The 13,916-nt window shown below is 38.2% G+C and overlaps 1 protein-coding gene and 1 pseudogene across 2 annotated transcripts; both read right to left on the bottom strand.

Moving 5' to 3' along the window:
* Positions 1-328: 328 nt before the first annotated feature.
* Positions 329-858, bottom strand: LOC123300093. Of its 2 annotated transcripts, XR_006535370.1 has the most exons (3): positions 540-858; positions 420-481; positions 329-350 (listed from the first exon to the last, which is right to left on the bottom strand). XR_006535370.1 is itself a non-coding variant. In XM_044882568.1 (2 exons), the coding sequence occupies exons 1-2, from the start codon at positions 834-836 to the stop codon at positions 425-427; spliced, it is 354 nt and encodes a 117-aa protein (XP_044738503.1). In that variant the 5' UTR covers positions 837-858; the 3' UTR covers positions 380-424. The 2 variants fall into 2 exon arrangements, 1 of the variants encoding a protein (XP_044738503.1); XM_044882568.1 differs by lacking the exon at positions 329-350 and having other exon boundaries at positions 380-481.
* Positions 859-1,107: 249 nt separating this feature from the next.
* On the bottom strand, positions 1,108-2,288 carry LOC123301429 (annotated as a pseudogene).
* Between the last annotated feature and the right edge of the window lie 11,628 nt (positions 2,289-13,916).

Here is a 13,916-nt window from a genome sequence, read left to right as displayed (position 1 = left end):
ATAAAGCAAAATATAAAATTGGTAACTACGTTAGAATCTCAAAGTATAAAACTAATTTTGAAAAAGGATATACACCATCGTGGACTACTGAAATTTTTAAAATTCGAAAAGTACAACTAACAAATCCTGTGACTTACCTTCTGGAAGATTATTTAGGTAATCCAATACTTGGAGGATTCTACGAACTTGAATTACAAAAGACTAAATATCCTAAAAATTATTTAGTTGAAAAAGTTTTAATAATCACAATAGTTGGATACATAAAAAAAATTTATTATAAAAACTAAAACTAGAATAATAATAATAATAAAATAATAATAATACTAATAACAACAATAATCCATTTTCATCTGTAAATTCGAAGAAAATAATTAAAAAAATTTAGTTTTTCACATTGTTTTTTTTTTTTTAAAACTCACCTTCGTCATCCTCTTTGAATCCCATCTACAGGTATTATGTTGGACGCTCTCTCAAACTGCAACTATAAAGAGTGCAAATTAATATATAATGTCAAAATTATAACAATTTAGAAAACTTACAAGAAGATCCATATTGCATATTACTTTTCGACAGGCATTTATAACCTGTCCGACGGTTTTCGGATCCCCTGGTTCTCCTTCACGATGTGCAGCTATCGATATTAGCATCACCAGGGGTTCCATCGATTCACCCAAATTTAACATTCCTAACATTGTTCCGATGAACATATCCACATCGGAACTTAGGATAAATATGGGTGTATCCCGCCCATGTTTTTGCCCATATTCTTCCATTAGCTCTATAATCATGTCTACACTCATGATTATAAGAGCTAAATTTTTTTTTACGAAGTCCATTTTTTTTAAAGTATTTGTATGAATTAAATAACAAATGAACAAATTATAAGTTGTAAATTGACAAACTTAACTAAATTTTTATAAAAATCCTTTTGTATATATACAATTTTCTTATCATTTGATATTTTTTTGAACTTAACCTTCACTTTGTTTTATTTGATAAAAAATTTAATGTTGAATTTGCAAATTATTATTAATATTAATTTGTAATTTTTATTTTTTTGAACTTAACCTTCACTTTTTTTTAGAAGTGGTTCAATTTACACAAATTTCATTTAGTTTTAAAATGTCCGTGAGCTAAAGTATGATGATTTTCAATTAAAACCCGTTTGTCATCACTAGCACTTAATGCAACTTTAGTTTGTTTTATTGAATACATAACATGTTTCTTTGATCTTAATGTATTCTGAGAACGGTAAATTGTTTGATTGGAATTTAAACAATTTAAGAAATCGTTAAAAGTGATAGTTGTTTTGACAATGTTGCTTGTAATACCTTTAATTTTTTTAATTTTATCTTCATCGTTTACACGTATAGCATACATCTTTGATCTTAATTCAACAAACTCTGTAATGATTTGTCCACCAAGTTCATCTTTCATTAATCCGAGTTGTCTTTTATTAACCAATGGTAGATTGTATACATTATTTTCTACATAATTACTAGTACCAAATTTATCAATATTATCAGCCATTAGTTTGTATATATCAAGATCACCTTTAGTTACATAGACTAAAGAATCAGTATCCGTATAAAGAATATGACAACGATTTCCACACACTTTCAACATAAAACCGTAATGAAACCAGTATAAAAGTATCTTTGAAATTTCTAATATGCACATACCTAAATAAATGGGTTTGTTCATTTTAATTTCAGTTTTAGTTAATTCAATAGCAACTAGATTTTCTGTAAATATTTTACACTTATGAAAATTTGGTTTAGAAATCAAAACTTTAGCTCCCCATTGACCATGCCATTTTGATACCAGCTTTATATCAACATGTTTACGTACGTTTTCCATTGATTTTCCAAAAACCGCATTATTCATTAATTTGAAACAATTTTGATCAAACTTGTTAGTTGCATTTGCACGTAATTGAGTGTTTAGATCTATATATGGTTTAAGCCACGGTGATTGATCAAATTCTATTATACGGTGTACTTTATTTAATATCAATCCATTTTCTATGCATTGTTTCAAATTTCTATAATGAATTACATACTTTTCTTTTGAATGCAACGTAGTCAAAAGTTTTTTTTGTTTAGACCCTGGAGGTATTTCATGTGTTGGACAAAACGGTAAATCATTATGCTCATCGTGTAAAATGTCAGGATAGTCCAAATCAACTTCTAAAATATACCCTTTTGGTGAGTCATCTGGACTTGCATTATTTCATCCACTTCTTTAGTAACCCATCTAAACCCACCATATGGTAAATATGCGGTCATTGCCCATCCGTAGAGGTTATTAACGTCGAAATAGGTTATAAATTTATTTCGTCGTTAGCATTATAGTTAGACATATATTTATTATTAGCCTTTTCATATCGATGACAGCATTGACTAATTCCACCACGAATCCCTTTCTCAAACATTAATAGCATATCAGGATCTGTTAATAATTCTAAGGTTACACCTGTAATTTTTAACATCACTTTCCAAGCATAACCAGGTAAAGTGTAAGAGTGACAGAGGTCCAATTTGTAATGCTTCATACAGTTTTTTCGAAATGCTTCAAAGACATCTGCTAAAAGTAATATATCTGTACGCATATACAACATATTATACTCTTTTAATGATTTAATGTTAAAACTTTGTCATATTTTTTCCGCATGTTGATAATCTGCCTCGGAAATATGAGTATCATTTAATTTATTATAAAATGCTTCTATTGGAGGTAAAGATTAGGGTGTCCCTTATATGACATATTTTTTTATTTTTTCAAAGTTTGAAATGCATACCCTCTATATTTTTTATAAATGCTAAAACATACTCAAATATGAAATTTCATCTTTCTAGCATGATCGCAACCCGTGCCGACCGAGCTACAAAGTTTACTAAAAATTATGTTCTGTCCGGATATTTCGGTCTGCTGTAAAACTAATATAAATGTAACAAATTGAGTGAATAAAAGTTAAAATATAATAAGATAAACATTAATCTTTATTTAAAAACATAAAATAATAAAAATCAGCTAGGGTAACTTCTCTTTAGTGTAGATTTTTTACAGTCCGGATACAAATGTCTATGTTCCTGGACACAGCGCAACAAGAATTGTTTTTGCTCTTCTTCAGCCGTGATAAGTCCGTTAAAATCTTGCATTAATTTGACAGCCCTTTCGGCAGTGTCATTTACAACCTTCAAACGACTTATTCTTTTTTTTGCTTCCAGAAAAGCAGCATTATCATCCCAGGAAGATACATCTTCGTGAAGAAAACTGTCGTCGATCTGCAGTCGGGATAGTAATAGTTTGCTCTTTTCTGATACAAAACCATCCAGCGTTTTATGTGAAAGAAAAAAAAAACAAGTTAAATAACAAAAAACTCTTCTCTTTCTAAAGTCTGCTCCAAAACAGCACAAGCTCCATTGAAACGGCCAGTATTCGAAGCTGTTGTGTCGCAGCACATTATTTGTACTTTATTATGAAGGTTCCAATCAAAGAGAGCAGTTAATACAGCTTTAGCTTGATGTTTTCCAGAAGAACTCTCTAGTTTTGGCACTGCAAGAACCTGTTCTCTATCGTCAATTGAAGCAATAATTGGCAAACGTTCTTCTTTGGAACTTCGTACATCCATTCCGGGTAATAGTTTTCCATCCCAATGGACAGTGACTACGTCAGGTATATTGTTTTGAAAGTCAGTTTTTATTGCTTCTGCCCTGGATTTTCTCGTCTGAGTACGAATTCGCTGAATCGAAGATTTGTTAATAGGGAAATCATCGCTGCTCAGACCAAGCGCTTCTATGACCGCATGAAGAATATAAACGGATTCTCTTATGCTTAACTGGCATCGATCTTAAGCTGCGACAAGTTTAGGTGTTATGAGATTCTTTCTACCTCTTTTTGAACTTTTTTCAGGGCAGGGAACGTCTGGCAAGTTGAGTTCAGAAATCGAAATCTGTTCTTCGTCCGAATCTTCTAGACATTCCAAGTTATTGGTAGCGGAAGTAGATGCCACATCTAATAACTCTCTTTGTCTTACACTCCCTTCCTCATCTCCTAATTGTTTTTGCCTAGCTCTTTCTTCTTTATTCGCCAATTTTTTGTCTATACCACCTAAACATCCCGGTCGGCCTGGCTCTCTTTGTTTCTTTAAAAATACTTTGTCTTCCTCTATTTTTATTCTCTCAAAGGCATCAGCATGTGCAAAATCAAATAAGTTCTCGAGGTCAATTTTAAAATTATTTTCACGGCTTTTGAACGTAATTTGAGTTTTCTTACAATTTTTTTGCAGTTCTCTCCAAACATGATATAAATCAACAAGTTTCTTCACATAGTTTGGAAAAGTCTTTGTAGGAATTCTTGCTTTTTCCCAAAATATAATACACTCCCTAATCACAAGATTTGCACTTTCACTGACAGTTAGTTTGACTTCGCGAATATTGTACAATAAGACAGCGAGAACTTGTCGATTACATGGTAATTTTGCACCATTTATTTGATGCCAAGGCAGTCCGATAAGGAAAATATTTTGTTTATCACTCCGTAATTCAACCGACATCTTTATGCAATAAACAAGAGCGCTCTACTAATCTTAAAAATCACTGATGAAATGGCAAAATAAACACGTATATACAGGTCACATCGCATTACCAGTGTAACTTGTATGGACAAGTTTCAATCGCAAGTCGGCACGGGTTACCGTTTATAAAACTGACTAATATTTTTTGCTAGGCAATAATGGGTCATTTCTAAAGTTTTAAGAGGGTATGCGTAAAAATATTTCGAACTTGAAATTTAAGGGACACCCTAGTAAAGATGTTTCGTTTAATTTCTCTATACAACTAATATAATCATACGGAGAAACACCTTTACGTGTTAACAATTTAAATTTTTTACTATCACCATCAAAACAGTTATTATATAAAATTTTATACTCCGATAAGTTTGATACCAATTCATCTAAAGATGCACTCATAAATCTATATGAATCGATGAATTTAAATTTAATATTATTACGTCCTACACTTTTAGTGAAGGATATATATTTTTCATCATTAATTGCTAATAAATTTAACTCTCCTTTAACAGCTGTTGCTATTTTCATTATAATAAAATGTGCATCATAACCGCTTAAATTATGGAAAATTACTGGTATCACTAATGAAGTTTTATAGTTAAGATTACAATTTTGATGGCAATAGCCGCGGGGCTCAGAAGTAAAATGGTCATGGTCCAGTACTATTGGTTGATCGTTTCCTAAATTTTTTTCACATATATGACATATAGTTGTTTGTTTTAATTTAATAACTTCCTGATCAGTTAATTTTCTCATTGGCTTAGGATTTGAAAGAATTTGAAATATTTTTGTTGCTAGTACAACTGTTAGTTCTTTAACAAACCAATCTATACAGTCTTCACCAAAATAGTCTCTATAATAATTTAAATCTAGATCAATTTCATCATAACTACAGTGTAAATAGTATCCAATACTGAAGGGAACATGTTTTTGATAAGTAATTGTATTTGCAGTAAATGCTTTTTCTACATCAGACATATCTTGTAACATACATTCTATGTCAGCAAAAATTTCAAATACAGACTCCAGTTTTTCTTTATAGTTAGTGAAACTTAATAAATGATTATTTTCGTCAGGATTTGGTAAAACTATTTTACAATTATTATACCTTTTACAGTCTTCTTCATGTGCAACTAATTTTTCCTTTTTATGGAAATGGAGTAAACATCGATCGCATATATATTTCTTATTTTTACAATGATTCAATTGGCTAGAAACCAGTCTTGATAAATTTTTAATATAACAAAAATGATAATTTTCAGTTATATTATTAATATTTCGCTCGTTAAAGATTTGATCACGTTAGAGTCATAGTGATCATTTAAATTTTCATTGAAATATTGGTCTTGAATCATTAATAAATTAATATGCTTTTCTTTTTATTCTTTGTGTGTAAAACTGTTACTACTTTAAATTGATTTTTAACTTTAACATAAAAACATTCATACTTAAATTGTTCATTTTTTCAAATTTTGGTATTTGTTTTAATGATATAGGAAATTGAATTCCTTTTAAATTTAATATTTTCTTATAATCAGGATAGGAAGATGTTCGATTTGTATTTGTTTTTGCTGGATAGAGTGTTGATATGACTGCCCATGCAAAGCATGCATTATCATTATTTTGAACATTAATGCAAGCCCCCCTATTTTGTATAGCCGGTGGTAATGCTATGTATGATGATATTCTAAACACTTGGTATTTATTAATATTAATTGCTAAGTTAACTACTCTGCTCAACGCCCATCCACTGTCACGTTCTTGAAACTCTTCTAATTCGGTTAAAATTACATCTTCAATGTTCTCAACAAACCATTTTTTTAAATTACTAATTCTATCTATTGTACCATTTTTTGTGTTAAAATATTTAAAATCGTTAACAATATTACCATCAGCTCCATTAATTTTCTTGAATTCGCAACACAACACTGAATTTACCTTTAAACACTCATGTTTTTTTAAAGCATTTTTAATTCGCCTACTAAACAGTTTTTCAGCAGCTTCAAAAAACTTTTTAGGATCTTTATGTTTTAAATTTATTATGACACCAGTTCTTATACGATTATTAAACGCAGAGTCCATATCTTCCCACCGAACTCCTTGTATTTTCCTATTACCATAATTTCCACCTGTGTGTAATGATAGCTCCTTGATTATCAATCGAAATCCAATCATTTGAGCAATGCTTGTTTCTAAATGTCTTTTAGTTCCAATATTTTTACACAATTTTAACAATTTTTTTAAATAACGTATATTAACACTGCAATATTTTAACCATTTTTGTTTCAACACTATTAGTTTTATTTAAAATGAATAAAGCATCTTTTAAAGTATTCACAATTTGTTTACTATAGTTTATAAATTCAACTGAATCCTTAACGTCTTTAAATGTATTTAAAATCACTTGAGCAGATGCCATTGTTTATGATTTGCTATATTAATTATTATTATTATTATTTAAATTTGAAATTAACGAATTCATGCCTGCCAAGGAGGGAGAGAGGATACAGGATTTACACCCCAGAGCCTCCCATCTCCCTGAGAGACATAAATCTTCACAAGGCAGCTACGTCTTTTGAAGAAAGTTCACTGACTTGTGGCCGTGTAGTCTGTACGTCCGTCAGTCCACGCGACGTCCGTTGGTCCGTCTGTCTTCCGAGTCGGTGGTACGTAAGTCTGTCTAATGTCCTGGTCAAGCAGGCTCCGTCCCTGCACCGCAGCGATGTGGAACCTACTAAAAGAAAGAAAAGAAAAGAAAAAGAAAAAAAAAACTTCAAGGGCTGTTACTTGAAGACAGTCTGATGCGATCTCAATGGACGAAGGGTGCCTATAATGACAGCCTTCTGCATAGAAGAGATAAGGTGACGAAGATGAGACCTGCAGACCGGAATTTGAGATAGATTCGTCTCGAGAGTGGGACGAATTCCGCCTAGGCAACCGATAATGAGGACAACCATTTTGACTGAGTAGCCGGGGTGTAGTTGTCGTAGTTCTTGTAAGAGATCAAGATATTTAGTCCGTTTTTGCTCCTCCTTCGTGACTATGTTCGTTTCTGCAGGCGCAGAGAACTCGATGACGTACATAGTCTTGGATAAGATATCCTGGAGCACTATATCAGGCTTAGTAGCAGAGAGCTGCCTGGTAGTTGGGAACGAGAAATTCCAGAAGATAATGCATTTCTCGTTCTTGACGACGGACTCGATCTCGCCTGGAGCATATGGTAGGACTGGCGTAGGGTCCACTTCATACTTGTGTCTCAAGAAGTAGTACAGCACGCGGAGGGCAGCGTTATGGCGATGTATGTAAGTGTTCGTGGCATAAGAAGGACATGCCGAGATGAGGTGCATCAGCGTCTCCGGCTGAGATTTGCACGCTCTGCACATAGTGGTGGAGACTGCTTGCTTACATACATACTTTTGGTGAGTTAGCGTCGCTATCACACCATCTTGGGCAGCGATGATAAAGCCTTCTGTTTCGGACTTGAGTCCACCTGATCGGAGAAAAGAGAACGTAAGATCAACGGAAAGACTACAGGTGTCTAGATGACGGTAGAACATTCCCTGATTGTCACGATTCCGATGATCTTCGAAGAGGGAGCGTATTTCAGCTCGTTTTACAGCTGAACGAAGTCGAGATTTGGAGAGAAGGACCACGTTATCATCAAGATCACGATTAGACGGATCAAAAGCAAGGCCCAATTTAGACGCTGCATGTTTTGCAGCAGAGAACAAGAATGCTCCTTTACCCTGGAGCTCATGATCGCGCACGAGTTCCATAAGAGGGTCAGAACTATTTATGACCTGACAAGCTATTCCTAAAACTACCCTATCATGTAGACATTCAACGGATAGGAGACCTCTACCTCCTTGCTGGCGTGGGAGGTAGTTACGGGGTACAGAAGCACGTGGGTGCAAACTACGATTGACGTTCATGAGTTTGCGAGTGCCTCTATCAAGTTCCTTAAGCTCCTCTATTGTCCATTTGATGGAACCAAAAGAATAGAGAAGGGTGGGTATTGCAAGCATATTAGTAGCACGGATCTTATGGATCCCAGACAATTCTGATTGCCAGATTTGTCGAAGACGGTGCCTATACCTGCCGCGAAGAGCTTCTTTGACAGTAGACACACTTTGAATGTGGTTTTCACCGACACCCAAATATGTGTAGAGCTCTTCTTCATCGAGATGTTTCACGATGCTTCCATCTGTGAGCTGCACGTCTGCATCGTAATCAGGGACACGACCCCTCTTACAATGAATGACGGCACATTTATCGAGTCCGAATTCCATGCCAATAGCCTTCGTGTACTGATGGACAGCTTTGAGAGCTTGAGATAGACTGCTCTCAGAAGAAGCATAAAGTTTCAGGTCATCCATACAGTATAGATGAGTTACCTGATGCTTCCTATCTGTCGGGGGACCACAATGGTAACCAGTTTCTTCTCGCAAGCGCAAGGAAAGGGGCATAAGGGAGATGCAGAATAAAAGCGGGCTAAGGCTGTCGCCTTGATAGACACCACGTTTATACGTTACCAGATCTGTTGAGACAGTACGTTTACCACATCTAATGGTAAATTTGGTCTTCCACAAAGGTAACAGCTCTTCGATGCATCTGATGATATCGGGGTGAATTTTCAAACATTTGAGCAGCACCAATATGAGTTGGTGAGAGGTAGTGTCAAATGTTTTCCTATAATCCACCCAGGCCATACTCAGGTCGCGCTGATACTGACGAGCGTCTTGACAGATACATCTGTCAACAAGAAGATTATCTTTGCAACCTGATATACCTCGTTTGGAGCCGCGTTGCTCGTATATCATCTGCCAAACCGGTTCTATGGTTGTGAGTATGCGTTCATTAAGAATGGAGGTGAACGCTTTGTACACGGTATTGAGACATGTAATCGGGCGATAATTGCTCGGAACTGAAAGGTCTCCTTTCTTGGGAATCAAAACTGTTCGTCCTTCCGCGAACCACGTTGGAAAGGTCCCGTACCCAAGGATGTATGAAGTAAAGTGCCTAGCAAGATGCGCGTGTGTGGAAGTTAAACGTTTCCACCAGAAGTTGGACACAGCATCCATGCCAGGCGCCGAATGATTCTTCTTGCCTTTGAAAGCAAGGGATATTTCATCAGCGGTAACAGAGGTTAGGACCGCTTGTTCTGCTAGGCGTGCGTTGCAGAACCTTTCGAACAGTTTGATTGGTCTTATATTTTTATCTACACTAGTCGACTTTTCATATAAATCGCGCCAGTAGCCATCGATTTGCTCTATCGAAGGTGGATTCTCGACGAGAGAAGGGGGTTTTGCGAATAAACGGGAAGGATTCGATACAAAGATCTTGTTCTCTCGAATACACTTCTCGCGTTTAAATAGCTTTTTCCGAGCGAGAGCTAGTGCACGTATCTTTTCAATGTTTCGCTGCTTGATAGTGAGCAGGATACCCTTGTTTAGTGTGTGGTGTTGGTGCCTGAGTTCACGCGCGAAGGCTCGCACCTTTGGGGTGAAGGGTTTACCAGCTTTCTGGTACTCTAACACACACTCGATACGTGATACCGTCTGTCGAAGAGGCGTCAACTTGGAGTCAAGTTGCTCTATACGCTTGCGTGTTTTCTCCTCGGCTGTCTCAGTAGACTTGGGGGCAGGAGAAAGAGCACACATTGCAGCATAGACTGAGCTATCGATTTCGAGTAGGCTACTTGTGCGATTCAGATGATCGTCGACGATCTGGTTGATTAAAGCAAGGTCTTGTGCTTTGGCAAACGTTTTGCAATACTTTGGACGTTTGCGTTTGGAAAGGTCATTATCGGTTATGAACAGGATATTTTGAAACCGTTCTTTAAGCTCTTCCAAACGAGTGTTTGGTGGCTCAGCAGGAAGGATCGGAGTTTCCTCTACGTTCGCTTCCGTGGTCGAAGTGAGTGGCGTGGCTGTTTCCGCCGTTAACACAGGTAGTGCTGGGATATCTCTGGGTATCAGAGGCGTAGGTGGTGAAGCCTCTAACACAGGTGGTGGTGGGGTATTTTGACATACCCGATCCTGTGTCTCAGTATCAGATCTCTCACTCTCTAATACTGGCTCATCCTGAGATATTCCATCCTGTGTCTCAGCAACTAATGTCTCACGTGTAGAATGAACTACACCAGTAGCAGCCGGCTCTATCTCATCACCTTGATTCACTTCCGCTTGCGTAGTCCTGCATTGTTTCTTTTGTCCTGTTCGGGGGTTGTCAAATCCGGTTTTTTTGAGACGGGATACTTGATCGCGCAGATGTTGCGATTTCATGTGGGAAAGTTCGGGATGCTTTTCGCACCAGAGGGTGTGCATCCTGCCCATATAGCCACGTCTCGCTGGTTCACTTGCTTCGTAGCAAGTGAGCAGGTCAGCCTTAAGTGCCTTCGTCCATTGAAAGCGCTGAAGACTGTTTTGTGTGCTCGCTCGACTTTCTTGAGAAGTGCCTTGAGATGGCTCTTCGTCGTCAGCGGCACGTCTAGTCTCCGGGACTAGCCTGGGATCCAAAGCCAAATTTGATTGCTCTCCCTCATATCCGTGAGAGCTACCCCCTATAAGTAAGGTAGAAGCGTCACCTGCAGGGGGGCGGGGTTCTGTAGGACTGGGTCGACTACTACCCGCCTGAGGACCGAAAAATATGCTTCTCAAATTTGACATTGTTGGATTTGACTCATTTAGCTCCGCTGAGTCAGCACGGACCCACCTCGTTAGCCCATCATTTTGAGCGCGATTGATGGTTACCGGGTATGGCACGTGTCCTAGTGTTAGGCTCGGACGTGAGGTTAGGGATTGCCTGCCCTTATTATTATTATTATTATGATTTAAATTTGATATTAACGTATTCATGTCTGCCAAGGAGGGAGAGAGGATACAGGATTTACACCCCAGAGCCTCCCATCTCCTTGAGAGACATAAATCTTCACAAGGCAGCTACGTCTTTTGAAGAAAGTTCACTGACTTGTGGCCGTGTAGTCTGTACGTCCGTCAGTCCACGCGACGTCTGTTGGTCCGTCTGTTTTCCGAGTCGGTGGTACGTAAGTCTGTCTAATGTCCTGGTCAAGCAGGCTCCGTCCCTGCACCGCAGCGATGTGGAACCTATTAAAAGAAAAAAAATAGAAAAAGAAGAAAGAAACTTCAAGGGCTGTTACTTGAAGACAGTCTGATGCGATCTCAATGTACGAAGGGTGCCTATAATGACAGCCTTCTGCATAGAACAGATAAGGTGACGAAGATGAGACCTGCAGACCGGAATTTGAGATAGATTCGTCTCGAGAGTTGGACGAATTCCGCCTAGGCAACCGATAATGAGGACAACCATTTTGACTGAGTAGCCAGGGTGTAGTTGTCGTAGTTCTTGTAAGAGATCAAGATATTTAGTCCGTTTTTGCTCCTCCTTCGTGACTATGTTCGTTTCTGCAGGCGCAGAGAACTCGATGACGTACATAGTCTTAGATAAGATATCCTGGAGCACTATATCAGGCTTAGTAGCAGAGAGCTGCCTGGTAGTTGGGAACGAGAAATTCCAGAAGATAATGCATTTCTCGTTCTTGACGACGGACTCGATCTCGCCTGGAGCATATGGTAGGACTGGCGTAGGGTCCACTTCATACTTGTGTCTCAAGAAGTAGTACAGCACGAGGAGGGCAGCGTTATGGCGATGTATGTAGGTGTTCGTGGCATAAGAAGGACATGCCGAGATGAGGTGCATCAGCGTCTCTGGCTGAGATTTGCACGCTCTGCACATAGTGTTGGAGATTGCTTGCTTATATACATACTTTTGGTGAGTTAGCGTCGCTATCACACCATCTTGGGCAGCGATGATAAAGCCTTCTGTTTCGGACTTGAGTCCAGCTGATCGGAGAAAAGAGAACGTAAGATCAACGGAAAGACTACAGGTGTCTAGATGACGGTAGAACATTCCCTGATGGTCACGATTCCGATGATCTTCGAAGAGGGAGCGTATTTCAGCTCGTTTTACAGCTGAACGAAGTCGAGATTTGGAGAGAAGGACCACGTTATCATCAAGATCACGATTAAACGGATCAAAAGCAAGGCCCAATTTAGACGCTGCATGTTGTGCTGCAGAGAACAAGAATGCTCCTTTACCCTGTAACTCATGATCGCGCACGAGTTTCATAAGAGGGTCAGAACTATTTATGACCTGACAAGCTATTCCTAAAACTACCCTATCATGTAGACATTCAACGGATAGGAGACCTCTACCTCCTTGCTGGCGTGGGAGGTAATTACGCGGTACAGAAGCACGTGGGTGCAAACTACGATTGACGTTCATGAGTTTGCGAGTGCCTCTATCAAGTTCCTTAAGCTCCTCTATTGTCCATTTGATGGAACCAAAAGAATAGAGAAGGATGGGTATTGCAAGCATATTAGTAGCACGGATCTTATGGATCCCAGACAATTCTGATTGCCAGATTTGTCGAAGACGGTGCCTATACCTGCCGCGAAGAGCTTCTTTGACAGTAGACACACTTTGAATGTGGTTTTCACCGACACCCAAATATGTGTAGAGCTCTTCTTCATCGAGATGTTTCACGATGCTTCCATCTGTGAGCTGCACGTCTGCATCGTAATCAGGGACACGACCCCTCTTACAATGAATGACGGCACATTTATCAAGTCCGAATTCCATGCCAATAGCCTTCGTGTACTGATGGACAGCTTTGAGAGCTTGAGATAGACTGCTCTCAGAAGAAGCATAAAGTTTCAGGTCATCCATATAGAATAGATGAGTTACCTGATGCTTCCTATCTGCCGGGGGACCACAACGGTAACCAGTTTCTTCTCGCAAGCGCAAGGAAAGGGGCATAAGGGAGATGCAGAATAAAAGCGGGCTAAGGCTGTCGCCTTGATAGACACCACGCTTATACGTTACCAGATCTGTTGAGACAGTACGTTTACCACATCTTATGGTAAATTTGGTCTTCCACAAAGGTAACAGCTCTTCGATGCATCTGATGATATCGGGGTGAATTTTCAAACATTTGAGCAGCACCAATATGAGTTGGTGAGAGGTAGTGTCAAATGCTTTCCTATAATCCACCCAGGCCATACTCAGGTCGCGCTGATACTGACGAGCGTCTTGACAGATACATCTGTCAACAAGAAGATTATCTTTGCAACCTGATATACCTCGTTTGGAGCCGCGTTGCTCCGTTTGGAGCCGCGTTGCTCCGTTTGGAGCCGCGTTGCTCCGTTTGGAGCCGCGTTGCTCCCACTTGCTCCCACTTGCTCCCACTTATTATTATTATTATTATTATTATTATTATTATTATTATTATTATTATTATTATTATTATTATTATTATAAT

This window comes from Chrysoperla carnea, chromosome 5, assembly GCF_905475395.1.
Source record: "Chrysoperla carnea chromosome 5, inChrCarn1.1, whole genome shotgun sequence".
In the NCBI taxonomy this organism is placed as follows: Eukaryota; Metazoa; Arthropoda; class Insecta; order Neuroptera; family Chrysopidae; genus Chrysoperla; species Chrysoperla carnea.
Note: the sequence above shows the minus strand (reverse complement) of the source record. Positions and strands in the feature narration are given on the sequence as shown.

What these genes read in the sequence shown, in the direction of transcription:
- LOC123300093 (XM_044882568.1), bottom strand. Translation starts at nt 836, where the DNA reads ATGGACTTCGTAAAAAAAAATTTAGCTCTTATAATCATGAGTGTAGAC. An exon ending in TATGCAATATGGATCTTCTT is followed by an intron (nt 482 to 539) that starts GTAAGTTTTCTA and finishes CACTCTTTATAG; the next exon opens with TTGCAGTTTGAGAGAGCGTC.